Source organism: Hyla sarda, chromosome 1, assembly GCF_029499605.1.
Source record: "Hyla sarda isolate aHylSar1 chromosome 1, aHylSar1.hap1, whole genome shotgun sequence".
NCBI classification, from domain to species: domain Eukaryota; kingdom Metazoa; phylum Chordata; class Amphibia; order Anura; family Hylidae; genus Hyla; species Hyla sarda.
The window spans coordinates 440,599,902-440,624,532 of record NC_079189.1 but is presented as its reverse complement, the minus strand read 5'-3'; the positions used below and the strand labels follow the sequence as shown (position 1 = coordinate 440,624,532).

At 41.5% G+C, this 24,631-nt stretch overlaps 1 protein-coding gene across 13 annotated transcripts in view; it reads left to right on the top strand.

Annotated features, from left to right (window-relative positions):
* The window catches only part of ARVCF (ARVCF delta catenin family member), a 770,059-nt gene that overhangs the window by 508,394 nt on the left and 237,034 nt on the right, over nt 1-24,631 (top strand). For 8 of the 13 annotated variants that reach the window (XM_056532559.1, XM_056532522.1, XM_056532503.1 and 5 more), the window contains 2 exons: nt 4,172-4,269; nt 8,370-8,618. In XM_056532559.1, coding sequence (XP_056388534.1) covers nt 8,403-8,618 — 216 coding nt within the window. In that variant the 5' untranslated portion in view covers nt 4,172-4,269; nt 8,370-8,402. The remainder of the gene's footprint in view (nt 1-4,171; nt 4,270-8,369; nt 8,619-24,631) is intronic. The other 5 variants (XM_056532512.1, XM_056532470.1, XM_056532489.1 and 2 more) reach the window with 2 other exon arrangements.

Below are 24,631 nucleotides of genomic sequence, written 5' to 3'. Positions count from 1 at the left end.
GCAGCAATAATCGCTAGATGTCATGGACACAAAAAAAAACAATTTTTCCGCATTAATCAGCTGTAAAAAAAGCCAGCGTTTTTTATGTTGTGTGAACATGGCCTGAGGCAGAATTCTGTTGCATTTTGTTTTCTAATTCCCTGATATTAAATTATCCACAAGACCTACCAGAAAATGCTAACAGTTCCATTATTGTACGTTGAAAACATGAAACCCTCATATGTCACATGCATACATACAATTCAAATTCTATAGGTAGAAATCTATTTATCTATCCAACGCCTTTTTAATTGCTGTTTAATTATTCTTAATATTGTATGCAGTTCCCTATTATTGTATAGGTTGTATTGGGAAAGTCAGTAGCCGCCTGCAGCAGCAGTATTTGATTTTCAATGTATTTCTACAGATGTGGGTTGACATGAGGAATTTATGAAGCAAATTGCTCACAAACAAGTTCTGAGCAAATACTTTTCTGTAATGACATTTCCTTTGTGCCATTCAGAGAAAGTCAGCCGTTTCCCAAGGAGGTGCTTGTGACCTGCTTCAGGCAGATCTCCTGTCTGCATTTTCATAACCTCTATGTTAACTCTGAAAAAAAAGAAACATTCCTCATTGTTAGGCAGTTGAGAAGGGTTCAAGGTTTTATAGTTTCACAGCTGTCCAGATGTAAATGAACAGAACAGCCCTGTAGTTATTATTCTGATAATATTGGCTTGTAAAAGGTGTGTTGCCCATTGATATGGTGGAAAGACAACTAAATGGGTACTCAAGCAGATCCGCAAATTGTGGCTATTTCTGGTTAGACGACCACCATTTAAATACATGTAGCGACGTCAGCTCATGGGACATTTCTCTCTTCATCATTGTTGTTTTAAGTCCTCCTGCTGAAACAGGAAGAATGGGAAGATAGCGCAAAAGATCACTATGTTTAAGTAGTATATAACTATTTTGGTTCATTTTATTCCAGAATAACTCATATCATATGTGGTATATTTATTACTATGTGTGGCAGAACTAAGAACAATTTTTTACAGCTTTTTTTTTTTTTAAATATATGTAACAAAAATGCATCTCTATGCCACATAACCATTTAAAAAGTTCTGTAGTTGTATCCGTTGGTAAAAGTAAAAAAGATTATCCCATAGTCCATCTTTAAAAACAAAAAAAACATGTAGCTTTCTAACGATCGAAAACAAAGTCTATTATGTAATTCAACTTACTAACAGTTTAAAAAGCCCATAGTAGATGTAATCCACAGTACTCACTGGGAAATACAATGAGATACAACATTCTGCAAGTCAGCCTTCAGCGGTTTTACTTCAGAAGAATGCTTCCTCAAGGCATACCACTAAGGCTAGGTTCACATTTAGGTGAACTCAGCCTAGATCTCAACAAAACTGATGCCACAACTGATGACAAGTTGTCATCAGCTGTATGGCTTCTGGGGTCCATTGTTTCTGCAAGGCATTGTCCTCCGGTGTGTCCAACCATATGGCGTCAAAATTGAGACGCTGGATGATTGTGACCTGTCCCATTCAAATGCATTAGATCAGTTCTAGCATCAATTTCCCTCAGGTGCACACTGGAGGGAAACTATGTCAGATGCCTGATATATGTAAACCCAGCCTTACACTTACAATTTGTCCAGCTTATTTGCTTTCTCAAGATGCTAGGATGGAATATTGGTTCACAGTTCAGTCAGATTGACCCCCACACTGTGATCGATTTCCTTTGGTCACAGACCTATTTTATAACCTGCTTCTTTAGGGCATGTCTAATCTGCCAAACAGTTCATTATGTCATTTTGCGGTTATTATTGGTCATTTTGGTGATGAGAGGGTAAAGGTCCATGACTATTTAATCGTGTCTTTGGATGGGGGTATTGACCTAAGAAGTTCATCTGCCTGTCCTTTGAAACCCAAAGGATCAGATGTGCTTTTGGTCCCCTCCATAAACTTGGTCATAAAAGTTGCCTGGCCAGGGACGTATATATTTTCCAGCTTTTCCTTACAATGCTACTATCACTTTGTATTTTTATTCAGAGGAGGCTTATAATGTGTTCTTTCTGTTCACTCTTCTGGTTCTGATCTTGTGCAGCATATATTTTCAGATATTTCAGCATATATTTGTATCAAGTCACGTGTTGCTGTTAGTCATTCTTGTATAATCCATACTATAAGCTGAGCAACACTTTGATTTATTACAAGCCAAATAGTCAGACATGTACTTGGCTTTTGGAGTGTTTGCAGTAGGGTTCAGATAACATGGCAGCTCTGATAAATAATTCAATGACATAAAGATACATTTACATGTGGAGTTTATATCGACTCTACTGCTGATTTTTGGGGATGTAGAAAGAATATAAGATCAAGCCTCAATTGGGTTCAGTGAATACTAATGTCTGATCATTACATGTATTTGTAAAAATGGTTTCATGTCACAAAATAAGCATTTGTAACATTACAAGAGGCTTAGTGTTACATTCCATCTGTAGGGGAAGACATTAATCTCAGAACACTGTGGGCACTGCTTTCTTTTCCTGGCACTGAATGCCAGCTGTGGTTGTTTCATCTTTCCTATGCCAACACGTTGTTTCTCCGACTCAATTTGCCCATGGCCTTGGCTGTCTATTAATGGCGTACTATTGACAATCATGCTCTTTGTTGAAAGACAGGACAAATATGTAAAAAAGTGATGTCCTTACGTGTGAAGAAAAACTATTCGGAATATAAAAAAAACAAAAAAAACTGAATATCCTTTACTTCAATTTACACTCCACAAATCTGTCATTGGTCGTAGTCTAATTGTAATAACTTGGCATACATTCATAAGCTTATGGAGCATAGGCAGTTTCAAGTACATCATAGTGAATGCAGCTCTGAATAGGTAATACCATATATTTAATTAGTAGGAATATTGCTTGATTTCAAGGGTGCTCTTACACTGTGCAGTTTCCTGTATATTTTTTGAAATCCAAAACCAGGTATGAATTATAATGGATTATATCATATAAAGAATAGATGCTACTTCTACTACACATTGTAAGAGACCATAAGATTTTGTTTGCACTGTGTAAAAAAAAAAAAAAAATATATATATATATATATATATATATATATATATACAGACAAGGAATAAGTCAGCCAGCACTTTAGTTGATACCAAACTATTATATGGACCTGGCCTACGGGTGACTCGCTACTAGGCTAGATATACAGCAACAGAAGAATGCAGCAGCACACTGCCAGCACAAGGATATAGGTGCAACATGAATATGCAGTTAAAACATGGAGAGCTATACAGCTATGGTGTAATAGATGCAAATATGAAACTATGAAATAGTGAGGCACTTAGCTCGCAAATTTGTCTCCGCCGGCGGTCAAATAGCTTGGACCGTCCCACCGCGATAAGGTAGCCTCATTGGGATGGACCCTACACTGTGAATATGCCTCTGTGTGAACAGTTCAGTAAGCATGGCAGGGTCTGGCACATATATTATATATATTATGCAAAATCAAAAAATGTTGCAGTATCCTATAATATCTTTTTTATTGGACCAACATAATTTTTATTGGACTGCAACATTTTTTTCTTTTGCATCTGCATCACTGGACTAATATGGCTACTTAAATTTACTATATATATATATATATATATATATATATTATATCATATTTTCAGCCATTTTTTATTTAATGACAAAATTTGGGTGAAAATACAGCCATATTTTATGCACAATGTGAACATATCCTAAGGTCATGTTCCCACAAACCAGCAGATGCATACGGCCGAATCCACACACCCCTCTTGTGTTCGTCAGTGATCGTCTGATGTTGCTGATTATTCCGGCATCATCACCATTGGTGAATGCTCAGGGCGTAGTTTTGGCATACAGTAGCATGTGGGAGCACAGCCTAAGACTTAATTGATGACTTCAATGTAAATATATAAAGAATACAACTGGTTACAATGTCCCTGTTTCCTTCATAAGAACTGGGAAGTGCATCCACAACTGACCATTATAGAAAAACTTTTCTTAAGCATCTGATTTCTTAGGTGTGTGGCAGGACCTGTTAGCATTTCAAGCGTTAGCAATGATTATTAAGACATCAGAAAAGCAGGCTGTAATTTTTCTGACTAACCTTTCCTGTCCTTCCTTTCTCTGTTGTAGCTGATTCTGCTTCAGGCTGCCGCTGTTCTTTCTCTAGCCCTTACTAGTCCTAGTGGGTGATGTCTGAGCGTTTCTAAAAGATCCTAACATTCGGCTAGGTGTGTATTGCCTTTTTCTCCAGTCTGCTTTCTTTACATGCTCTTGCTTTTTTTCTTTCATTTCTTTTTTTTTCTTTTACTCTTCCAAAGATATCTTTTGTGTTCTCTGTCTCATAAATTTTAAAGTTCCTCGTTTATTTCATCTGGCTAAAGAATTAATTTACACCTGCCATCCTTTCACAGAGAAATGTGGTATATATGTGGCCATAGATAATATTCATACTTGTAGATTGACAGCTATATTCTCATGTCTCCTGTACTTAAAGGGGTATTCCAGGCCAAAACTTTTTTTTATATATATATCAACTGGCTCCGGAAAGTTAAACAGATTTGTAAATTACTTCTATTAAAAAATCTTAATCCTTCCAATAGTTATTAGCTTCTGAAGTTGAGTTGTTTTCTGTCTAACTGCTCTCTGATGACTCACGTCCCACGTCCCAGCTCCTGGGATGTGACATCATCATTGAGCAGTTAGACAGAAAACTTCAGAAGCTAATAACTATTGGAAGGATTAAGTTTTTTTAATAGAAGTAATTTACAAATCTGTTTAACTTTCCGGAGCCAGTTGATATATATAAAAAAAAGGTTTTGCCTGGAATACCTCTTTAAACAAGTACACATTACCATCCTAATGAGAAAAACATGAGCCATCCATGCCCCCTTAAAGGGGTACTCCGCCCCTAGACATCTTATCCCCTATCCAAAGGATAGGGGTTAAGATGTCAGATCGCCGCGGTCCCAACTGCCACGCCCCCTCCCATAGACTCGTATTGAGGGGGGCGGGCCGAGATGTCACGAGGGGCGGGGCTGTGATGTAACGATGCTCCGGCCCCTGTACTGCCCGTCATTACGTGCAGAGCGAACTCGCTCTGTGCAGTAATGATAGCGCGGTGCCGCAGCGGCAATCCCGGGGGTCCCCAGCAGCGGGACCGCAGCGATCTGACATCTTATCCCCTATCCTTTGGATAGGGGATAAGATGTCTAGGGGCGGAGTACCCCTTTAAAGTGTTATTGTGACTAGAAGAAAACCTTTGACATGTCCTAGAGACATGTTATCAGTATTATTTGGTTGGGATCACAGTGCTGAGACCTCCAACAATCTCTCAATACAGTCAGGAGAAGTGTTCTGCTGAGTGCTTTTCTTTTCCAGATTGCTGTAGTCACTGTTTCATTGACAAAGACAGCATCCATAGACCTACAATGGGGCCCATCATTGCAGTGAGACTGAAAATGCAGCGCGTCAGGAAGAGAAGTGTTAGGACATGCCAAAGTTTTTCTAAAGTGACAGGGATTATTTAAAGTGGTATTCCAGGAAAAAACTTTTTTATATCAACTGGCTCCAGAAAGTTAAACAGATTTGTAAATGACTTCTATTAAAAAATCTTAATCCTTTCAATAATTATCAGCTGCTAAAGTTGAGTTGTTGTTTTCTGTCTGGCAACAGTGCTCTCTGCTGACATCTCTGCTTGTCTCAGGAACTGCACAGAGTAGAATAGGTTTGCTATGGGGATTTCCTTCTAAACTGGGCGGTTCCCGAGACACGTGTCATAAGAGAGCACTTAGACAGAAAAGAACAACTCAACTTCATCAGCTCATAAGTACTGAAAGGATTAAGATTTTTTAATAGAAGTAATTTACAAATCTGTTTAACTTTCTGGAGCCAGTTGATATATATAAAAAAGTTTTTTCCTGGATAACCCCTTTAAAGGGTTATTTCCCTCTTATAAAGTAATGGCACATCAAACATTTTGATTGGTATCCAACCTCTAAGACCCCCATTAAATTCCCTTCACTGTTATTTCCTACACAGCAGCGACCCAGCTACCCTCTGCGTATGGAACACAATTATGGTTCCAATCAACCAGTGGCCGGAAGAATTATTGTGCAGTGACAACATATAAGGGAACACAGAACTAAAGCAATGCTGGAGGCTCTTCATTTTCAGACTCTTTACCAATATGCCATCACTTGGAAAAAACATTTTACCAGTGGTGTCGCTCCATGCTGATGCTGTAAACAATTTCTTAAAATAATACTAAAATCCAGTCCTTTATTGACTGTCCAACTTGTCAACTATGTTTAATATAGGCACATTGTTGTCCATTAATGACTGCCAATCAACTGTAAGTCAGTTGGAGCTCATTCAAAGGACCATTTGTACCACCCAGTTGTCAGAAGTGAACAGCTGAACAAATGTCACCATTCATTTCCATTATTTTTAGCAGCCTTTTCCTTGGTTACCTAAGTAGATGTACTGCTGATAAAACATCATTTTTATGTCTGGGCAAAAGCTTTGATCAGCCAACGAAGAAGCAGACACAAGCTGATCGCTGTGCCTTGTACACGGGGAAGGGATCGGGAATGCACATTGCTAAGAATGTTCATTTCACTGATAAGCACATATATAAAGGGCCTTTAGTCAGTACTCCTGTAGTCTTAAAACAGAAATCTGCAATAGTGGTGCAATAGTATAGATGGGATGTATTACTGCATAACCAGGCAGTTTTTCCAATTGTGAGGGAAATGCTAGATCACCGCTGCTGTAGGTGCTATCATGATGTTCTCCAGTCTCCTCAAACATATACAACTCGGAGAGGATGTTTAACAGCTTGACAGAAAAGGACGTCTCCCAAATTTATATTGAGAGCAAATACTTTTGAGGCTGTGTCCTTCACTTATAAGGCAGCTCTGGTTCCTGAGTCCAGCAGACAGATCTGGTTTACTTATAGCAGATTAGACTTTTAATTTCATGGAGGCTGCACTAATTACATTTACTCATTACCACAATGTCTTGGAAACCCTGTATAGTTATACTTTCCTATGAGAAATGTTAAGAGCTTTGCTGTAACTAGTTGTGATGAGAAAGGTGATCTAACTCTTGCAATTCATGAATATTAAATATTTCAGGCATTGCTGATTATTTTGTCCTTCTTAGTAAGCCATGACTATAAGTGACCATTACTTTTTATTTAAAAAAAATGTCATTTGTTTTAATTTTAATAAAAATATCACTGTAATCTATGTAACATGTAATCTATGTAACACATTTGAATAGGTTGTAGATTACCTAATCCCTAGTGAACAGGTCTAAAGAACATGCTTAGTTTCAGTAAACCCCATCTCCACTGTGATGTTGATATCTTTTCATCATCACAGTCTTGTTACTGCTGAATCTTGCCTGATTTTTCCACTGATTAGTTACAGTATGGATGGAAAAATCTAGAACAACTTGTTCCCAGGCAAAAGGTCTTCACTGTTTCTTGTTTGTTCGTATAGGCGCCATTCACTATTGTGACTGGTGCATGTGCATGCTGGCTTCGTCATACTCTCCAAATACCAGTCATGCAAATACCCGATACTGTCTTGTATCCTGGAAATTCAAAGGAAGGCATTCAGCGTGTCCTATCAAAAAATATACATGTTCTGTGATTTGACTTTTAGAATCATAAACCCCATAGCATACAAGCACATACTCCAAATGCCTACCAGTTTGTGGAGCACAAGTTCTCCAGCATTTCTGCTTCAGTGCAAAGATTGAAAGCTTTACCTTAGTGTTGTCAAATTGATGAGATCTTCAAAGAGTAGACTCCGCTTCCAAAAAAACCTATTATCTTTATGTTCTTTAACTTCACATTGTTATTTGCACAATGAAAATGATTTTGGAATATGCATGAAAATTTAATGTCAAATAGAAGCTTATTTTCTCCTTAAGGGCTTCGTATTTCCCCAAGAGATTGTTTTACTCCTTAAAGTAGCAGCGGTTTGTTAATGCAAGCCAGTGGCAATTGTGTTTTTAAGCATTTTATAAAGATTGTTGCCTCTGTTTTTCTGTAATAATGTTGAAGAGAACACATTTATGTTAAAGAAGGCTAGATATAAAATGCATTGTTGCTCTATCAAGGCAAAAGACGTAAAATAGCTTAATATGTTCAAAGAAGCCTGAAAGTCTCAACACATCACACCAATATGTTACTCCTGTCCAGTTGCATGTATGTTCTATTACCTCTACGGGTGATGTGTGTACACGTTCCTGTTCTTTGAGCAGCAGATGTATGATGAGTTTTCTAATTTTTCACCTTTTCCTCAAACTTTTTTTTTAGCAGTTACCAGAGAGACTTCTTTAACAAACAGCTATGGATGACTATGACATAAGGTCTGCTGCCAGTATACTGGCTTCTGTGAAAGAGCAAGAAGCCCGTTTTGAGAGGCTGACCCGAGCTTTAGAAGAAGAACGTCGTAATGTCTCCCTTCAACTTGAACGTGCCAGTGTACCCTCTGAAAGAATGAGCGTGTGCAACATTGGCAACGGGCAACCGCTACCCACTGCCTGGCAACAGCTAGTTCTGCAGGTAAAACCTGTTTTTTATATTTCTCTATCACTTTTGAATGCATCGATTTTATTAACATGTGTTCGCTCCACTGCTCTCTTCTCTCAGAATTGATCAACTATACAGTTAAGGTGCCATAGATTTTAACAATCTAACCAATCAAAAAAATTGTATGATTTTTTTGTCAGCAGCCAGCCATATAAACTTTGGTGTAAATGCCACATTCCTAGGAACATTTAATATCAAAGTCATAAGATTTGTCTTACCCTGATATATAGCCTGATATATAGCTGTGTTTCAGCAAACCTGTTTCCTGAAAGCATTTCTAATAAGCAGTATTTACTTAAATAAAAGACATCTAACTACCATCGTCCATCTATCTATTTATCTATCTATCTTTCCATCTATCTTTCTATCTATACAGACACACACTATACGACAAAAATATAGGACACATCTCTAAAAATCTTACTGATTTGCAGTGTGGGACTGTAATATGATACCACCAATGCAACAAATCAGTTCATGACATTTTTTCCCTTTTAGGCTGCATTCACACCACGTTTTGTATATACGGGTGCCAGATCCGGCGGGGGGAGGGGAAAACCGGGCGCTCCCGTACCCCAGCCGAATCAGCCCGTGACTCCATTTACTTTAATGAGCTGACCGGAGTCAAACGGTGACTCCGGTCTGCTCAGTTTTGACCCGTATGCGGTTTTGGACCGGACCTAAAACCGTAGTATACTACGATTTTAGGTCCGGTCACAAAACCGCATACGGGTCAAAACTGAACAGACCGGAGTCACCGTTTGACTCCAGTCGGCTCATTAAAGTAAATTGAGTCACGGGTTGATTCGGCTGGGGTACGGGAGCGCCCGGTTTGCCCCTCCCCCCGCTGGATCTGGCACCCGTATATACAAAACGTGGTGTCAATGCAGCCTTAGATTCTCCATGATCAACCACGAATGCCATACTTTAAAGTGGTAGTGTTTAGAAACCACATAAATGAAGTCACTAAACACCATGGCATTTTACAGAAGAGGGTCGCCAAGTGCTGAGGAGCAAAGTGCACAAAAGGCAACAAAGCTTTGCTGACTCAATAACTAAAGAGTTCCACCATGGCATTAACACCAGCACAGAAGCTGAATGGCAGAGCTTTATGGCATGTTTTTTTTTTATGGCCCCTCAGCTGCGTACAAGCCTTACATTACCAAACACAATGCCAATTGTTTGATGGAGTGGTTGGGTTGTTATGTGGTATGATGAATCAAGGTCCTTTATCTCGCAGTCTGATGGAGTCTGGGTTTGGTGAATGCCAGAAGAACATTACATTGGCCCAGGCCCCTTAGCTCTAGTGAAGAGAAATCTTAATGCTTCAACAAGCCATAGCATTATAGACAATTGTATGCTTTCAACTTTGTGGGAAGTGTGTGAAAGGGTGAACAAACCAAAGTCCATAATGTAAGCAAGGTAGGGTCAGTTTAGTGTTCAATGACTTGACTGGCCTGCACAGAGCCCTGACCACAACCCAATTGAACGTCTTTGGAATGAACTACAATAGAGATTGCCAGGCCCTCTTATCCAACACCAGTGTATGGCCTAACAAATGCTCTTTTGTAAATGAATGGGGGAAAACTCACCACACACACTCTCCAACATTTTACAACAGTGTTATACATAGCAGCGGTATAACACTAATCTTACATCCCAAATAAATATTATTAGATAAATAAATATCAATGTGTGTGTGTATATATATATATATATATATATATATATATATATATATATATATATTCATTAACCATTGTGTCACACTGTTGCTTACCATGTACTTCAGCGGCAGCCCATGTGGGACCAGACTAGAATTCACATCATGTATTGCTTACGTCGTGCATAGCTACCCTTCTCCACCTGTATATCCCAAATATCCCTTTAATTCCCTTTAATATAATAAAGAAATCTGCCTGTACTGGCACATGGTTTATTCATTCCAAGAACAATACAAAAGACATTGTGAATTCTTTACTTGTGGAGGAAAGGCGAATAAAACATCAGTATAGGAAATAGTTCTTTTAGGTAGTCAACCTTGGTATGTCCTTCCCCAAGAGGTAGTAAAACCAAAGACGAGAACAGCATTTAAAAAAGATATGTATGTGATGACTGCTGGAAATGAAAGTTATCATTATTACAGTATAGGGATGGATGATGTGTAAGTCATAAATTAAGGAAATTATCCAACTTCCATGTTAGGATGTTTTTTTGTTTTTTTTCCTGTATGGTCTGAGAAATGCATCACTTTATAATTTGCATTTTCTTCTTCATCATCGTCTTCCTCATCAAGTCACAATATACTGTAGCTATGCATTGGCATGAACCTGTTCATTGTGTGTCTCTGATATCTGCCCTAAAATGAGTATTGGCTTTAACTGATCACATCAGCTTCCTACCAGTATACACCTTATAGAATTGATATAATGACTAGTTATTTTTGGCATATAAGACAGTGCTAATTACTGTATAATTCTATTACCCTGAGCTTTACCGCTGAACTAATGGTATAAGTTTTTTTTTTTTTTGTTTTTTTTACATCTGCTTGGTTAACATCTAAGGTTAGATGACTAAGAATTCACACTGGCTGTACATGGCAATGCTTGGATATTCCAATTCTCTTTTCTTTTTTTTTCTTATCATTGTAACTTTGAAACCCAATTAATACTAAGAGAAAGGAAATTAAAAAAAAACACAAATTTTTGTTTGTTTAGAAAGTTTGTCTTTTTTGTCTTTCTGGGATCTATTCTGACTTTGGGGTATAAAATATAGAAACAGGGCCATATTCTTTGAATGCATCCATGTGATAATTCTAAATGAAAGTAAATGACACAAACTCTTTTACATTGGGCTCATTCTTTATTAGTGAATGTACTGTACTGTACTGTAATTATGGATTCTAGCCAACTTTAGCCTCTCCAGTCACTTGAGAGTGTGGCTTCCTATAACTTGTAAGAATATTGGAGGGGAAATGACAGTGCTCAAGTTAAGCTCAAGCACTTATTCCATTTGTTTCCTCCACTGCACATTCTTACCATGTAATTCAGTAACAGTCATTGCTTGGGTAGATTTAGTGGTTTGAAGCAGCATCCTGCCATGGATTTTAGATTATGTATAAACAAAGAAGACTCTTTGGCCTGGTTATCTTGTGGTTTTCTGAAGTATCATTTGGTGTATTGAACAAAATGTAGCTAAAACTGATTTATTACTTTTTATGTAACCTAGAATAGTACAGCCGGCCCATTAACTATGTTTAGTAGTTGCAGTTCCCTATATTACTTTTTGTGATTCTCCTTGTTTACTTCCATATCACTGTCCTCTGCAACTAACATACAAATAGGGCAGGCACTACAAAGTTTTAGGTTGGTGCAACATTTGCTGTATACTTGTGATAGTAAGTTTCCCAAAATTCAAGGGAAAATATGGTAGGTATGGTACAAAAAAATTGCTAAATCTAAATAGATTAGCTAATTTTTTTATTTCAGTATTTCTCACAGAAAAGGATTGCAGTAACACATGTTTTGCTATACACATGTTTATTCCCTTTGTGTGTATTGGAACTAAATCAAAAAAATTCCGAAAATGGGCTAGACAAAAATACTGGCACCCTTTCAAAATTGTGGAAAAATAAGATTGTTTCAAGTATGTGATGCTCCTTTAACCCCTTGGGGACGGAGCCCATTATGACCCTAAGGACGGGAGCATTTTTTGCAAATCTGACCACTGTCACTTTAAGCATTAATAACTCTGGAATGCTTTTACTTATAAATTTGATTCCGAGGTAGTTTTTTCGTGACATATTCTACTTTATGTTAGTGGTAAATTTTCGGCGATACTTGCATCCTTTCTTGGTGAAAAATTCAAAAATTTCATGAAAATTTTTAAAATTTTGCATTTTCTAACTTTGAAGCTCTCTGCTTGTAAGGAAAATGGATATTACAAATAAATTATATATTGATTCACATATACAATATGTCTACTTTATGTTTGCATCATAAAATTGATGAGTTTTTACTTTTGGAAAACATCAGAGGGCTTCAAAGTTCAGAAACAATTTTCCAATTTTTCGCTAAATTTTCAAAATCGGAATTTTTCAGGGACCAGTTCAGGTTTGAAGTGGATTTGAAGGGTCTTCTGGTTAGAAATACCCGATAAATTACCCCATTATAAAAACTGCACCCCTCAAAGTATTCAAAATGACATTCAGTAAGTGTGTTCACCCTTTAGGTGTTTCACAGGAATAGCAGCAAAGTGAAGGAGAAAATTCAAAATCTTCCATTTTTTACACTGGCATGTTCTTGTAGACCCAGTTTTTGAATTTTTACAAGGGGTAAAAGGAAAAAAATCCTCTCAAAATTTGTAACCCAATTTCTCTCGAGTAAGAAAATACCTCATATGTGTATGTCAAGTGTTCGGCGGGTGCACTAGAGGGCTCAGAAGCGAAGGAGCAACAATGGGATTTAGGAGAGTGAGTTTTTCTGAAATGATTTTTGGGGGGCATGTCCCATTTAGGAAGCCCCTATGGTGCCAGGACAGCAAAAAAACCCACATTGCAACACTATTATGGAAACGACACCCCTCAAGGAACGTAACAAGGGGTACGGTGAGCCTTATCACCCCACAGGTGTTAGACAACTTTTTGTTAAAGTCGGATGTGTAAATGAAAAAATATATTTTTCCACTAAAATGCTGGTTTTTCCCCCAATTTTACTTTTTTACAAAGGGTAATAGGAGAAAATGTCCCCAAAAATTTGTAACCCCATTTCTTCTGAGTATGGAAATACCCCATGTTTGGACGTCAAGTGCACTGCGAGCGAACTACAATGCTCAGAAGAGAATGAGCGCCATTGAGCTTTTAGAGAGATAATTTGTTTGGAATGGAAGTCGGCGGCCATGTGCATTTACAAAGCCCCCCGTGGTGCCAAAACAGTGGACCCTTCCACATGTGACCCCATTTTGGAAACTACACCCCTCACGGAATGTAATAAGGGGTACAGTGAGCATTTACACCCCACTGGCGTTTGACAGATCTTTGGAACAGTGGGCTGTGCAAACAAAAAAATTAAATTTTTCATTTTCACGTACCACTGTTCCAAAAATCTGTCAGACCCCTGTGGGGGCGTAAATGCTCACTTTACCCCTTATTATATTCCGTGAGGGGTGTAGTTTCCAAAATGGGGTCACATTTGGGTATTTATTTTTTTGGGTTTATGTCAGAACCGCTTTAAAATCAGCCACCCCTGTGCAAATCACCAATTTAGGCCTCAAATGTACATAGTGCGCTCTCACTCCTGAGCCTTGTTGTGCCCCCGCCGAGCATTTTACGCCCACATATGGGGTATTTCCGTACTCAGGAGAAATTGTGTTACAAATTTTGGGGGTCTTTTTTTTCCTTTTACCTCTTGTGAAAATAAAAAGTAAAGGGTAACACCAGCATGTTAGTGTAAAAAAAATTTTTACACTAACAGGCTGGTGTAGACCCCAACTTTTCCTTTTCATAAGGGGTAAAAGGAGAAAAAGCCCCCCAAAATTTGTAGTGTAATTTCTCCCGAGTATGGCGATACCCCATATGTGTCCCTAAACTGTTTCCTTGAAATACGACAGGGCTCCAAAGTGAGAGAGCACCATGCGCATTTGAGGACTAAATTAGGGATTGCATAGGGGTGGACATAGGGGTATTCTACGCCAGTGATTCCCAAACAGGGTGCCTCCTGCTGTTGCTAAACTCCCAGCATGCCTGGACAGTCAGTGGCTGTCCGGAAATGCTGGGAGTTGTTGTTTTGCAACAGCTGGAGGCTCCGTTTTTGAAACACTGCTGTACAATACGTTTTTCATTTTTTATTGGGGGGGGGGGGGGGGACAGTGTAAGGGGGTGTTTATGTAGTGTTTTACTCTTTATTAGGTGTTAGTGTAGTGTAGTGTAGTGTTTTTAGGGTACATTCACACTGGCGGGTTACAGTGAGTTTCCCGCTAGGAATTTGCGCTGCGGCAAAAAATTTGCCGCAGCTCATACTTGAAGCAGGAAACTTGCTGTAAACCCGCCCGTTTGAATGTACCCTGTACGTTCACATGGGGGGGGGGGCAAACCTCCAGCTGTTTCAAAACTACAACTCCCAGCATGCATGGTCTGTCAGTACATGCTGGGAGTTGTAGTTTTGCAACAGCTGGAGGCACACTGGTTGGAAAACCTTCAGTTAGGTTCTGTTACCTAACTCAGTATTTTCCAACCAGTGAGCCTCCAGCTGTTGCAAAACTACAACTCCCAGCATGCACGGTCTGTCAGTACATGCTGGGAGTTGTAGTTTTGAAATAGCTGGAGACACACTGGTTGGAAAATACTGAGTTAGGTTCTGTTACCTAACTCAGTATTTTCCAACCAGTGTGCCTCCAGCTGTTGCAAAACTACAATTCCCAGCATGACTGATCACAGAAGGGCATGCTGGGAGATGTAGTTATGCAACAACTGGAGGTACGCAACTACAATTCCCAGCATGCCGAGACAGCTGTTTTCTGTGTGGGCATGCTGGAATTTGTAGTTTTGCAACATCTGGAGTGCTACAATTTAGAGACCACTGAACAGTGATCTCCAAACTGTGGACCTCCAGATGTTGCAAAACTACAACTCCCAGCATGCCCAGACAGCAAACAGCTGTGTGGGCATGCTAGGAGTTGTAGTTTTGCAAGATCTAGAGGGCAGTATAGAGATCACTGTGCAGTGGTCTCTAAACTGCAGACCTCCAGCTGTTGCAAAACTACAAATTCCAGCATGCCCACACAGCAAACAGCTGTCTGGGCATGCTGGGAGTTGTAGTTTTGCAACATCTGGAGGGCTACAGTCTAGAGACCACTATAGTGATCTCAGACTGTTGCCCTCTAGATGTTGCTAGGCAACTACTCACCGGCTTCCGTCGCATCCGGGAGCCGTCCTCTTCTGCCGCACGCCGCCGCAGATCTCCGTCGCCGCCCGCCGATCCCCGTCGCTCCGCTGCCTCTGGAGGGGTAAGTGGACTCCGGCGCCGCTCCTCTTCGTTTTCCCCGTTCTGGCCCGCCTATTGTGGGAGGGCAGGACGGGGAAAACGAAAGTAAACCCCTCCGCCCCTGATCTGCTATTGGTGGTCGCGTCTAGACCACCAATAGCAGAGATAGGAGGGGTGGCAACTCTGCCACCTCACTCCTATCGCTTTAGGGGGATCGTGGGTGTCTTAGACACCCGCAATCCCCCTTCTATTCCGGGTCACCGGGTCACCATAGACCCGTAATGACCCTTAATCGGCGCAAATCGCAAGTGTGAATTCACTTGCGATTTGCACCGATCGCCGACATGGGGGGGGTCTAATGACCCCCCTGGGCATTTGCACGGGGTGCCAGCTGATAGATATCAGCAGTCACCCCGGCCCGGTCCCCGCCCGGCGCGCGGCGGGGGCCGAAATTCCCACGGGCATATGGATACGCCCTTCGTCCTTAAGTACCAGGACGCAAGGGCGTATGCATACGCCCTTCGTCTCCAACAGGTTAAACCTGTGGCAAGTAACAGATGTGGGCAATATAAAAATCACACCTGAAAGCAGTTAAAAAGGTGAGAAGTTCACTTAGTCTTTGCATTGTGCCACACTAAGCATGGACAACAGAAAGAGGAGAAAAGAACTGTCTGAGGACTTGAGAAACAAAATTGTGGAAAAATATCAACAATCTCAAGGTTACAAGTCCATCTCCAGAGATCTAGATTTGCCTTTGTCCACAGTGCGCAACATTATCAAGAGGTTTGCAACCCATGGCACTGTAGATAATCTCCCTGGGCATGGACGGAAGAGAAAAATTGATGAAAGGTGTGTTACGCCGAGCGCTCCGAGTCCCTGCTCCTTCCCGGAGCGCTCGCAGCGTTCTTCTGTGTCAGACCCGCTGACCAGGAGCTCTGCTCTGTTATCACCGGCAGGGATGCGATCAGAGTAGCGGGACGCGCCCACTCACGGGTCGCATCACAATCTTCTCACCTGCCCCGTCCTCCTGCTGTCCTGTCCCGGCGCGCGCGGCCCCGCTCTCTAGGGCGCGCGCACCAATAATTGGTGCCTGGACCAATCAGTACCAAACACTTCCCACATGTAAAAACCCACTTCCCCTTCCTGTCCTTGCCGGATCTTGTTGCCTTGTGCCAGTGAAAGCGTTCCCGTGTGTCCTTTGCCTGTGTATCCAGACCCTTGCCGTTGCCCTTGACTACGAACTGTTGCTGCCTGCCCTGACCTTCTACTACGTCTGACCTTGCCTTTTGCCTAGTCCTTCTGTACCGCGCCTGACTCAGCAGTCAGTGAGGTTGAGTCGCTATTGGGTGGAACGACCTGGGGGTTACCTGCCGTAGCAAGTCCATCCCGCTTTGCGGCGGGCTCTGGTGAAAACCAGTAACCCCTTAGATTCCGTTCCCCTGGTACGGCCCACGCTATCACCTCACTGACATAGAGGATCCACTACCTGTGTCATTCCTGCATACCACTCCGGACCCTGACAAGGTGTCAACGCAGGATAGTCCGAATGGTGGATAAGCAGCCCCAAACAAGTTCCAAAGATATTCAAGCTGTCCTGCAGGCTCATGGAGCATCAGTGTCAGTACAAACTATCCGTCGACATTTAAATGAAATGAAACGCTATGGCAGGAGACCTAGGAGGACCCCACTGCTGACACAGAGACATAAAAAAGCAAGACTACATTTTGCCAAAATGAACTTGAGTAAGCCAAAATCCTTCTGGGAAAATGTCTTGTGGACAGATGAGACCAAGATAGAGCTTTTTTTGTAAAGCACATCATTCTACTGTTTACCAAAAATGGAATGAGGCCTGAAATATGGTGGAGGTTCAATGATGTTTTGGTGTTGTTTTGCTGCCTCTGAATGTGTGCAAGGCATCATGAAATCTGAAGATTACCAATGGATTTTGGGTCGCACTGTACAGCCCAGTGTCAGAAAGTTGGGTTTGCGCCTGAGATCTTGGGTCTTCCAGCTGAACAATGACCACAAACATACGTCAAAAAGTCCCCAGAAATGGATGGCAACAAAGCGCTGGAGAGTTCTGAAGTGGCCAGCACGCAAGAGCACACAAGTCCAGATCTAAATCCCATTGAACACCTGTGGAGAGATCTTAAAATTGCTGTTGGGAAAAGGCGCCCTTCCAATAATAGAGACCTGGCGCAGTTTGCAAAGGAAGAGTGGTCCAACATTCCGTCTGAGAGGTGTATGAAGCTTATTGATGGTTATAGGAAGCAACTGATTTTAGTCATTTTTCCAAAGGGTGTGCAACCAAATATTAAGTTAAGGGTGCCAATAATTTTGTTCAGCCCATTTTTGGAGTTTAGTGTGACATTATGTCCAATTTGCTTTTTTTCCTCCCTTTTTTGGTTTAGTTCCAATACACACAAAGGGAATAAACATGTGTATAGCAAAACATGTGTTACTACAATCCTTTTCTGTGAGAAATATATATATATTCTTTCAGTAATTTTTCGCAGTTGTATGGCCCAGAAGCCCTTGTGTTTCCCTGCTGCTACCTCTGTCCACGTTAGGAATTGTCCAGAGCAGAACTAAACCCCAAAACAAACCTCTTGGTCAGTTCCTTACATGGACAGAAGTGGCAGCAGGGAGCACTGTGTTGGATTTGAAAGAACTACATGACTTCTTCCAGGTCATACAGCAGCTGAAAATAATAAGGCTTGAATTTTTTAGTCAGAAGGAATTTACAAATTTGTATAACTTTTCTGTTAATCGAAAAATTATAATTTTTTCTCCAGAATTCCCCTTTAATTTACCATCACAATGATATCAGATCACAAAAATGTAAATCTAAAACACAAAAAAAGTTTTCAGTCGATTTACAAGGGAGGCAGATCCCAATAAATTGACTTGGGAAGTGGCCCTGTAAATAATTTTAATTTTTCAGATGCTTTTAATGTTTACTATCTGATATGTTTATTAAAGTCATTTAATTAAAATCATGTTTTTTAATATTTGCCCGTTTTGCTGCAATGCACACCATTTTTTGCATTCTGCATTTTGGGATATATCCTGTAAAATAAAACACTGTAGTCGTCTGCTTGTCAGCAAAATAAATAGACTGTAGTACTGTAGTATCTTTTTTTTTTTTTTCATTACTGCAATGGAAATATAACAGCTGAATAATGACTGGATGTCGGTCATTATTTTTTCCTGTGAAATGATTATCCCCAGAAAAAATACTACTTATACATTATAACGCTCAAACAGCGGCTGTGTCTGCTATGGTATAACTAGATTTCTTTGATGTGCTGTCTGAGTTAAAAAAAAAGTAATTGCTGCCACAGCTCTCCATTACTACATTGCTGTAGAGTTGGACAGGCAGAATGGCGGACAAGCAGTTTTAAAAGTTTTAAACAAAACTGAAGGACACTAGGTTATAACTGTTGTATTACTGGTGACATCACCGCTTGTCCATTGTTCCTCATCACCAACAGTAATGGTACGATCACACTACGTTCCTGCTCCCATTAATCGTAACAGCCGGTATCCCGCTGAAAACGGGATGCCGATGGATTCTATTAAGGAGAGCAGTGGACCCCATTCACTTCTATGGCTGAATGGAGTCACCCCTAGTGACTTAGTTCAAAACGTATCCGCTATTTTAAGCAGACTCATGGTGGGGGTTGTTGCACTTTTGAAATAGCATAAATGTCCCGAACTAAACAGCTAGGTAACTCTGTTCGGCCATAGAAGTGAACGGGGTCCCCTACTCCCATTAACAGTATACGTCGGCATCCAATACGATACGATTAACTGGACAGGAACATAGTGTGATCGTTTCCTCAGAAGGAATTGCATAATTGAGCATGCCTGCTGCCACACCACACTGTGGGAGATATGGAAACAGTCAAGCACTCTTTTATGTATAATATGTTTTTATTGACACCAACAAAATACAGTTCATGTCCACAAATTTAAAACAATAGAGCCATGGTAAAGGAAAAGCGGACATGCCAAAACATATACAGTTGCATGAAGGTATCACATTTTTGTATATAACAAAAGAAATGCATAATACACCGCAACCTCAGGTCCAAAACAAACCCATCCCACTTAGAACTAACAGCCAAATATATTGAGAAGTAGAAGAGCAGAACAGAAAAATAAAATAAATAAGAAAAAAATAAGTATATATATATATATATATATATATATATATATATATATAGAAAAGAGGTAAAGAACTAAAACAAAAAATAAGTGTACAAACAAATGAGAAGGAAAAACAGAAAAAGAAAGAAAAAAGGGGGGAAAGCAGAGAAAAAAGGAAGGGAAGAAAAGAGGCCCTAGGATGACACAAACTCAACTTAAGAAGCACAAGGAATCCATGAACAGTTGCCATGGAAGCCACACGGAGGTAAAACGATCCGATCGATTATGTTCTTCGGCAAGTATCTCCTCCATTCCCATGACACCCCTAAGCTCAACCAACCACTCAGTCAAGGATGGAACCTGGGGGGACCTCCAGTGGCTAGGGATAACCATTCACCCCACCGTCAAGAAGGGCCTCAGTGGGCCCTTTTTAACCTGTGCAAAAGAACACAGAATCAAGTAGTGCTACCTGAGGGGAGTTAGAGACAGAAATTTAGAGAGAGAAAACTTATTACGAGCCAAAGATGTTAGCCCAAAATGTCTTGATAAGTGGACAACACCACCACAATTGCAGAACAGTAGGTCCACAGGACAGTAGTACCACCAGGAGAGGATTTTATAATTCTTCTTTTTAGCAGCAGAAGAGCCACAGTCAAGCACTCTTTTGCAGACTCACATAAGACCTGATGCTTTATAATGCTATATATATATAATGCTTTACAAAATAGTAATATACAATGACTTCATTTTAGTTCATTTTGTTGATTTATTTTTCATTGCTTGTAAGTTCTAACATATTCAACAGAGACACTTTATGTAGCAGCTCTCTGTTCTGGGTTAGACAGTGTTCCAAATTGTAAGAAGTCCCTTGCTTTTATCCAGCACCTAAACTAAATGCCAACCAGAGTAAGTTTGTCAGTAAACTCAGGCTGTGCTCACACCTTTAGTTAATTTTCCAGAGGGACCAGTATTTTTGCCAATAACTTGCAAATATTGTACCAAAAAAATGCCTAACACAGCCTAAATGACCAAATGTAATCAAATGGATTAAGCCGACAGATCAAGGCAGATCTAATAGCAGTAAGCTGTATTATGTCTATCTATATAGTAAACCTTACCATGATGCTGAAATGATCACTACAACCTGTGTACAAAACTCACCAAGGTCAGATAACATGGAGAAGCGAGAAAAGAGAAATATATCAGCCTCAGATTAGGTCAGTGTTCATGACCCCATAATAAGAAAGTCTGTGGGTAAGAATAGCATTCATGGAAGCAGAACAACATAAAAACTATATCTCAATAACATCATTTCAGTATTGAAAAAAATACCTGGATGATCCACAAGTCTTTTAAGGTAATGTTTTCTAGATGAGTGATTCAACACTAGAAATCTCTGGACAGCACAGATCCCTTTATTGCTACTCTAAAGCAAATACAGCATTCTATATTAAGAACAACAGTCACACATGGTAAAGGCATAGTGATGATGAGGTGAGGCTCCTCTGTCTGAACACCATTATTGATGGAACCATAACTTCTGTGCTGCAACATTTATAAAGATAATGGGGCTGATGTATTGATATTGGCTTAAAAAAGACAGCCCCAAGCTAGACGGGCTGATCTGAAGATGCATCTAATATGTCACTAAGGAACACAACGTTTATAGATATCAATTTTTATATTTTGCTATATACCACCTGTTGGGTATTATTCTTTAAACCCGATTTATGCACCAAAAACTAGCACACAGGAATCCAGGGTATTTTCCAAATGGACAAAGTCGCACTTGTTTTTGCAGACACTTTTAAAAAGTGTATCCATGTGCTATTTACACAGTTTTTTTTACGTGCACCACAAGGTAGAATTCTGGTGCGCTAACCTTAGTAAATTTGCTGAAATACATTTCTCAGTACATCTGTGGCAATTTAACAGCAAAAAAACACTGCAATTGTATTGAATAGAATGGCACACTATGTGCAACTTGCAAAGCCAATCTGCAAACTGTTAGGAAAACGCAGTTATCGACAGTCACATGGTTCCTCTTATTCTTGCCATTGTCACTGCTCTGACATTTGTCGTATGTTATCTGACATTGTGTGAACGTAGATGCCAATTGCTGGCTGCATTGGAAATGCGATGTTTATTATGACTTAGCTGCTATGTCCAGTAATACTGTATAATAATAGGGTACACTGAAATAAACTTTGTAATGATGCAGAGAACATTGTCACAATATGGTATTTAGTTATTCACTATACACAGTGGCATTCTGATGCCTTAAGTGCCACTTACTTTATAACATGGACAATATGGTTGTTTGAAAACTTAATTCCATGAATAGAAATAAACGCAATAATAATTCATAGGTTGGTATACATGTTCACATATTGGCCCTGATTTACTAAAATCCCAGTGTTCTTTCAGGAGTGTTTTAGATTTCACTCCTCTTTTTCTGGGAGCTGATTTACTAATGTGTCTGTTACGCCGAGGGCTCCGGGTCCCCGCTCCTCCCCGGAGCGCTCGCTACACTCTCCTCACTGCAGCGCTCCGGTCAGATCCACTGACCCGGGGCGCTGCGATACCGCCTCCAGCCGGGATGCGATTCGCGATGCGGGTAGCGCCCGCTCGCGATGCGCACCCCGGCTCCCGTACGTGACTCGCTCTCCGTCAGTCCTGTCCCGGCGCGCGCGGCCCCGCTCCCTAGGGTGCGCGCGCGCCGGGTCTTTGCGATTTAAAGGGCCACTGCGCCGCTGATTGGCGCAGTGGTTCCAATTAGTGTTATCACCTGTGCACTTCCTATATCACCTCACTTCCCCTGCACTTCCTTGCCGGATCTTGTTGCCATCGTGCCAGTGAAAGCGTTTCCTTGTGTGTTCCTAGCCTGTGTTCCAGACCTCCTGCCGTTGCCCCTGACTACGATCCTTGCTGCCTGCCCCGACCTTCTGCTACGTCCGACCTTGCTTCTGTCTACTCCCTTGTACCGCGCCTATCTTCAGCAGCCAGAGAGGTTGAGCCGTTGCTAGTGGATACGACCTGGTCACTACCGCCGCAGCAAGACCATCCCGCTTTGCGGCGGGCTCTGGTGAAAACCAGTAGTGACTTAGAACCGATCCACTAGCACGGTCCACGCCAATCCCTCTCTGGCACAGAGGATCCACTACCTGCCAGCCGGCATCGTGACAGTAGATCCGGCCATGGATCCCGCTGAAGTTCCTCTGCCAGTTGTCGCTGACCTCACCACGGTGGTCGCCCAGCAGTCACAACAGATAGCGCAACAAGGCCAACAGCTGTCTCAACTGACCGTTATGCTACAGCAGTTACTACCACAGCTTCAGCAATCATCTCCTCCGCCAGCTCCTGCACCTCCTCCGCAGCGAGTGGCCGCTTCTGGTCTACGACTATCCTTGCCGGATAAATTTGATGGGGACTCTAAGTTTTGCCGTGGCTTTCTTTCCCAATGTTCCCTGCACTTGGAGATGATGTCGGACCAGTTTCCCACTGAAAGGTCTAAGGTGGCTTTCGTAGTCAGCCTTCTGTCTGGAAAAGCCCTGTCTTGGGCCACACCGCTCTGGGACCGCAATGACCCCGTCACTGCCTCTGTACACTCCTTCTTCTCGGAAATTCGAAGTGTCTTTGAGGAACCTGCCCGAGCCTCTTCTGCTGAGACTGCCCTGTTGAACCTGGTCCAGGGTAATTCTTCCGTTGGCGAGTATGCCGTACAATTCCGTACTCTTGCTTCAGAATTATCCTGGAATAATGAGGCCCTCTGCGCGACCTTTAAAAAAGGCCTATCCAGCAACATTAAAGATGTTCTGGCCGCACGAGAAATCCCTGCTAATCTACATGAACTCATTCACCTAGCCACTCGCATTGACATGCGTTTTTCCGAAAGGCGTCAGGAGCTCCGCCAGGATATGGACTCTGTTCGCACGAGGCGTTTCTTCTCCCCGGCTCCTCTCTCCTCTGGTCCCCTGCAATCTGTTCCTGTGCCTCCCGCCGTGGAGGCTATGCAGGTCGACCGGTCTCGCCTGACACCTCAAGAGAGGACACGACGCCGCATGGAGAATCTCTGCCTGTACTGTGCTAGTACCGAACACTTCCTGAAGGATTGTCCTATCCGTCCTCCCCGCCTGGAAAGACGTACGCTGACTCTGCACAAAGGTGAGACAGTCCTTGATGTCTACTCTGCTTCTCCACGTCTTACTGTGCCTGTGCGGATGTCTGCCTCTGCCTTCTCCTTCTCTGCTGTGGCCTTCTTGGACTCCGGATCTGCAGGAAATTTTATTTTGGCCTCTCTCGTCAACAGGTTCAACATCCCGGTGACCAGTCTCGCCAGACCCCTCTACATCAATTGTGTAAACAATGAAAGATTGGACTGTACCATACGTTTCCGCACGGAGCCCCTTCTAATGTGCATCGGACCTCATCACGAGAGGATTGAACTTTTGGTCCTCCCCAATTGCACTTCTGAAATTCTCCTTGGACTTCCCTGGCTTCAACTTCATTCCCCAACCCTGGATTGGTCCACTGGGGAGATCAAGAGTTGGGGGCCCTCTTGTTCCAAGGACTGCCTAAAACCGGTTCCCAGTAACCCTTGCCGTGACTCTGTGGTTCCTCCTGTAACCGGTCTCCCTAAGGCCTATATGGACTTTGCGGATGTTTTTTGCAAAAAACAAGCTGAGACTCTACCTCCTCACAGGCCTTATGATTGTCCTATCGACCTCCTCCCGGGCACTACTCCACCCCGGGGCAGAATTTATCCTCTGTCCGCCCCAGAGACTCTTGCCATGTCTGAATACGTCCAGGAAAATTTAAAAAAGGGCTTTATCCGTAAATCCTCCTCTCCTGCCG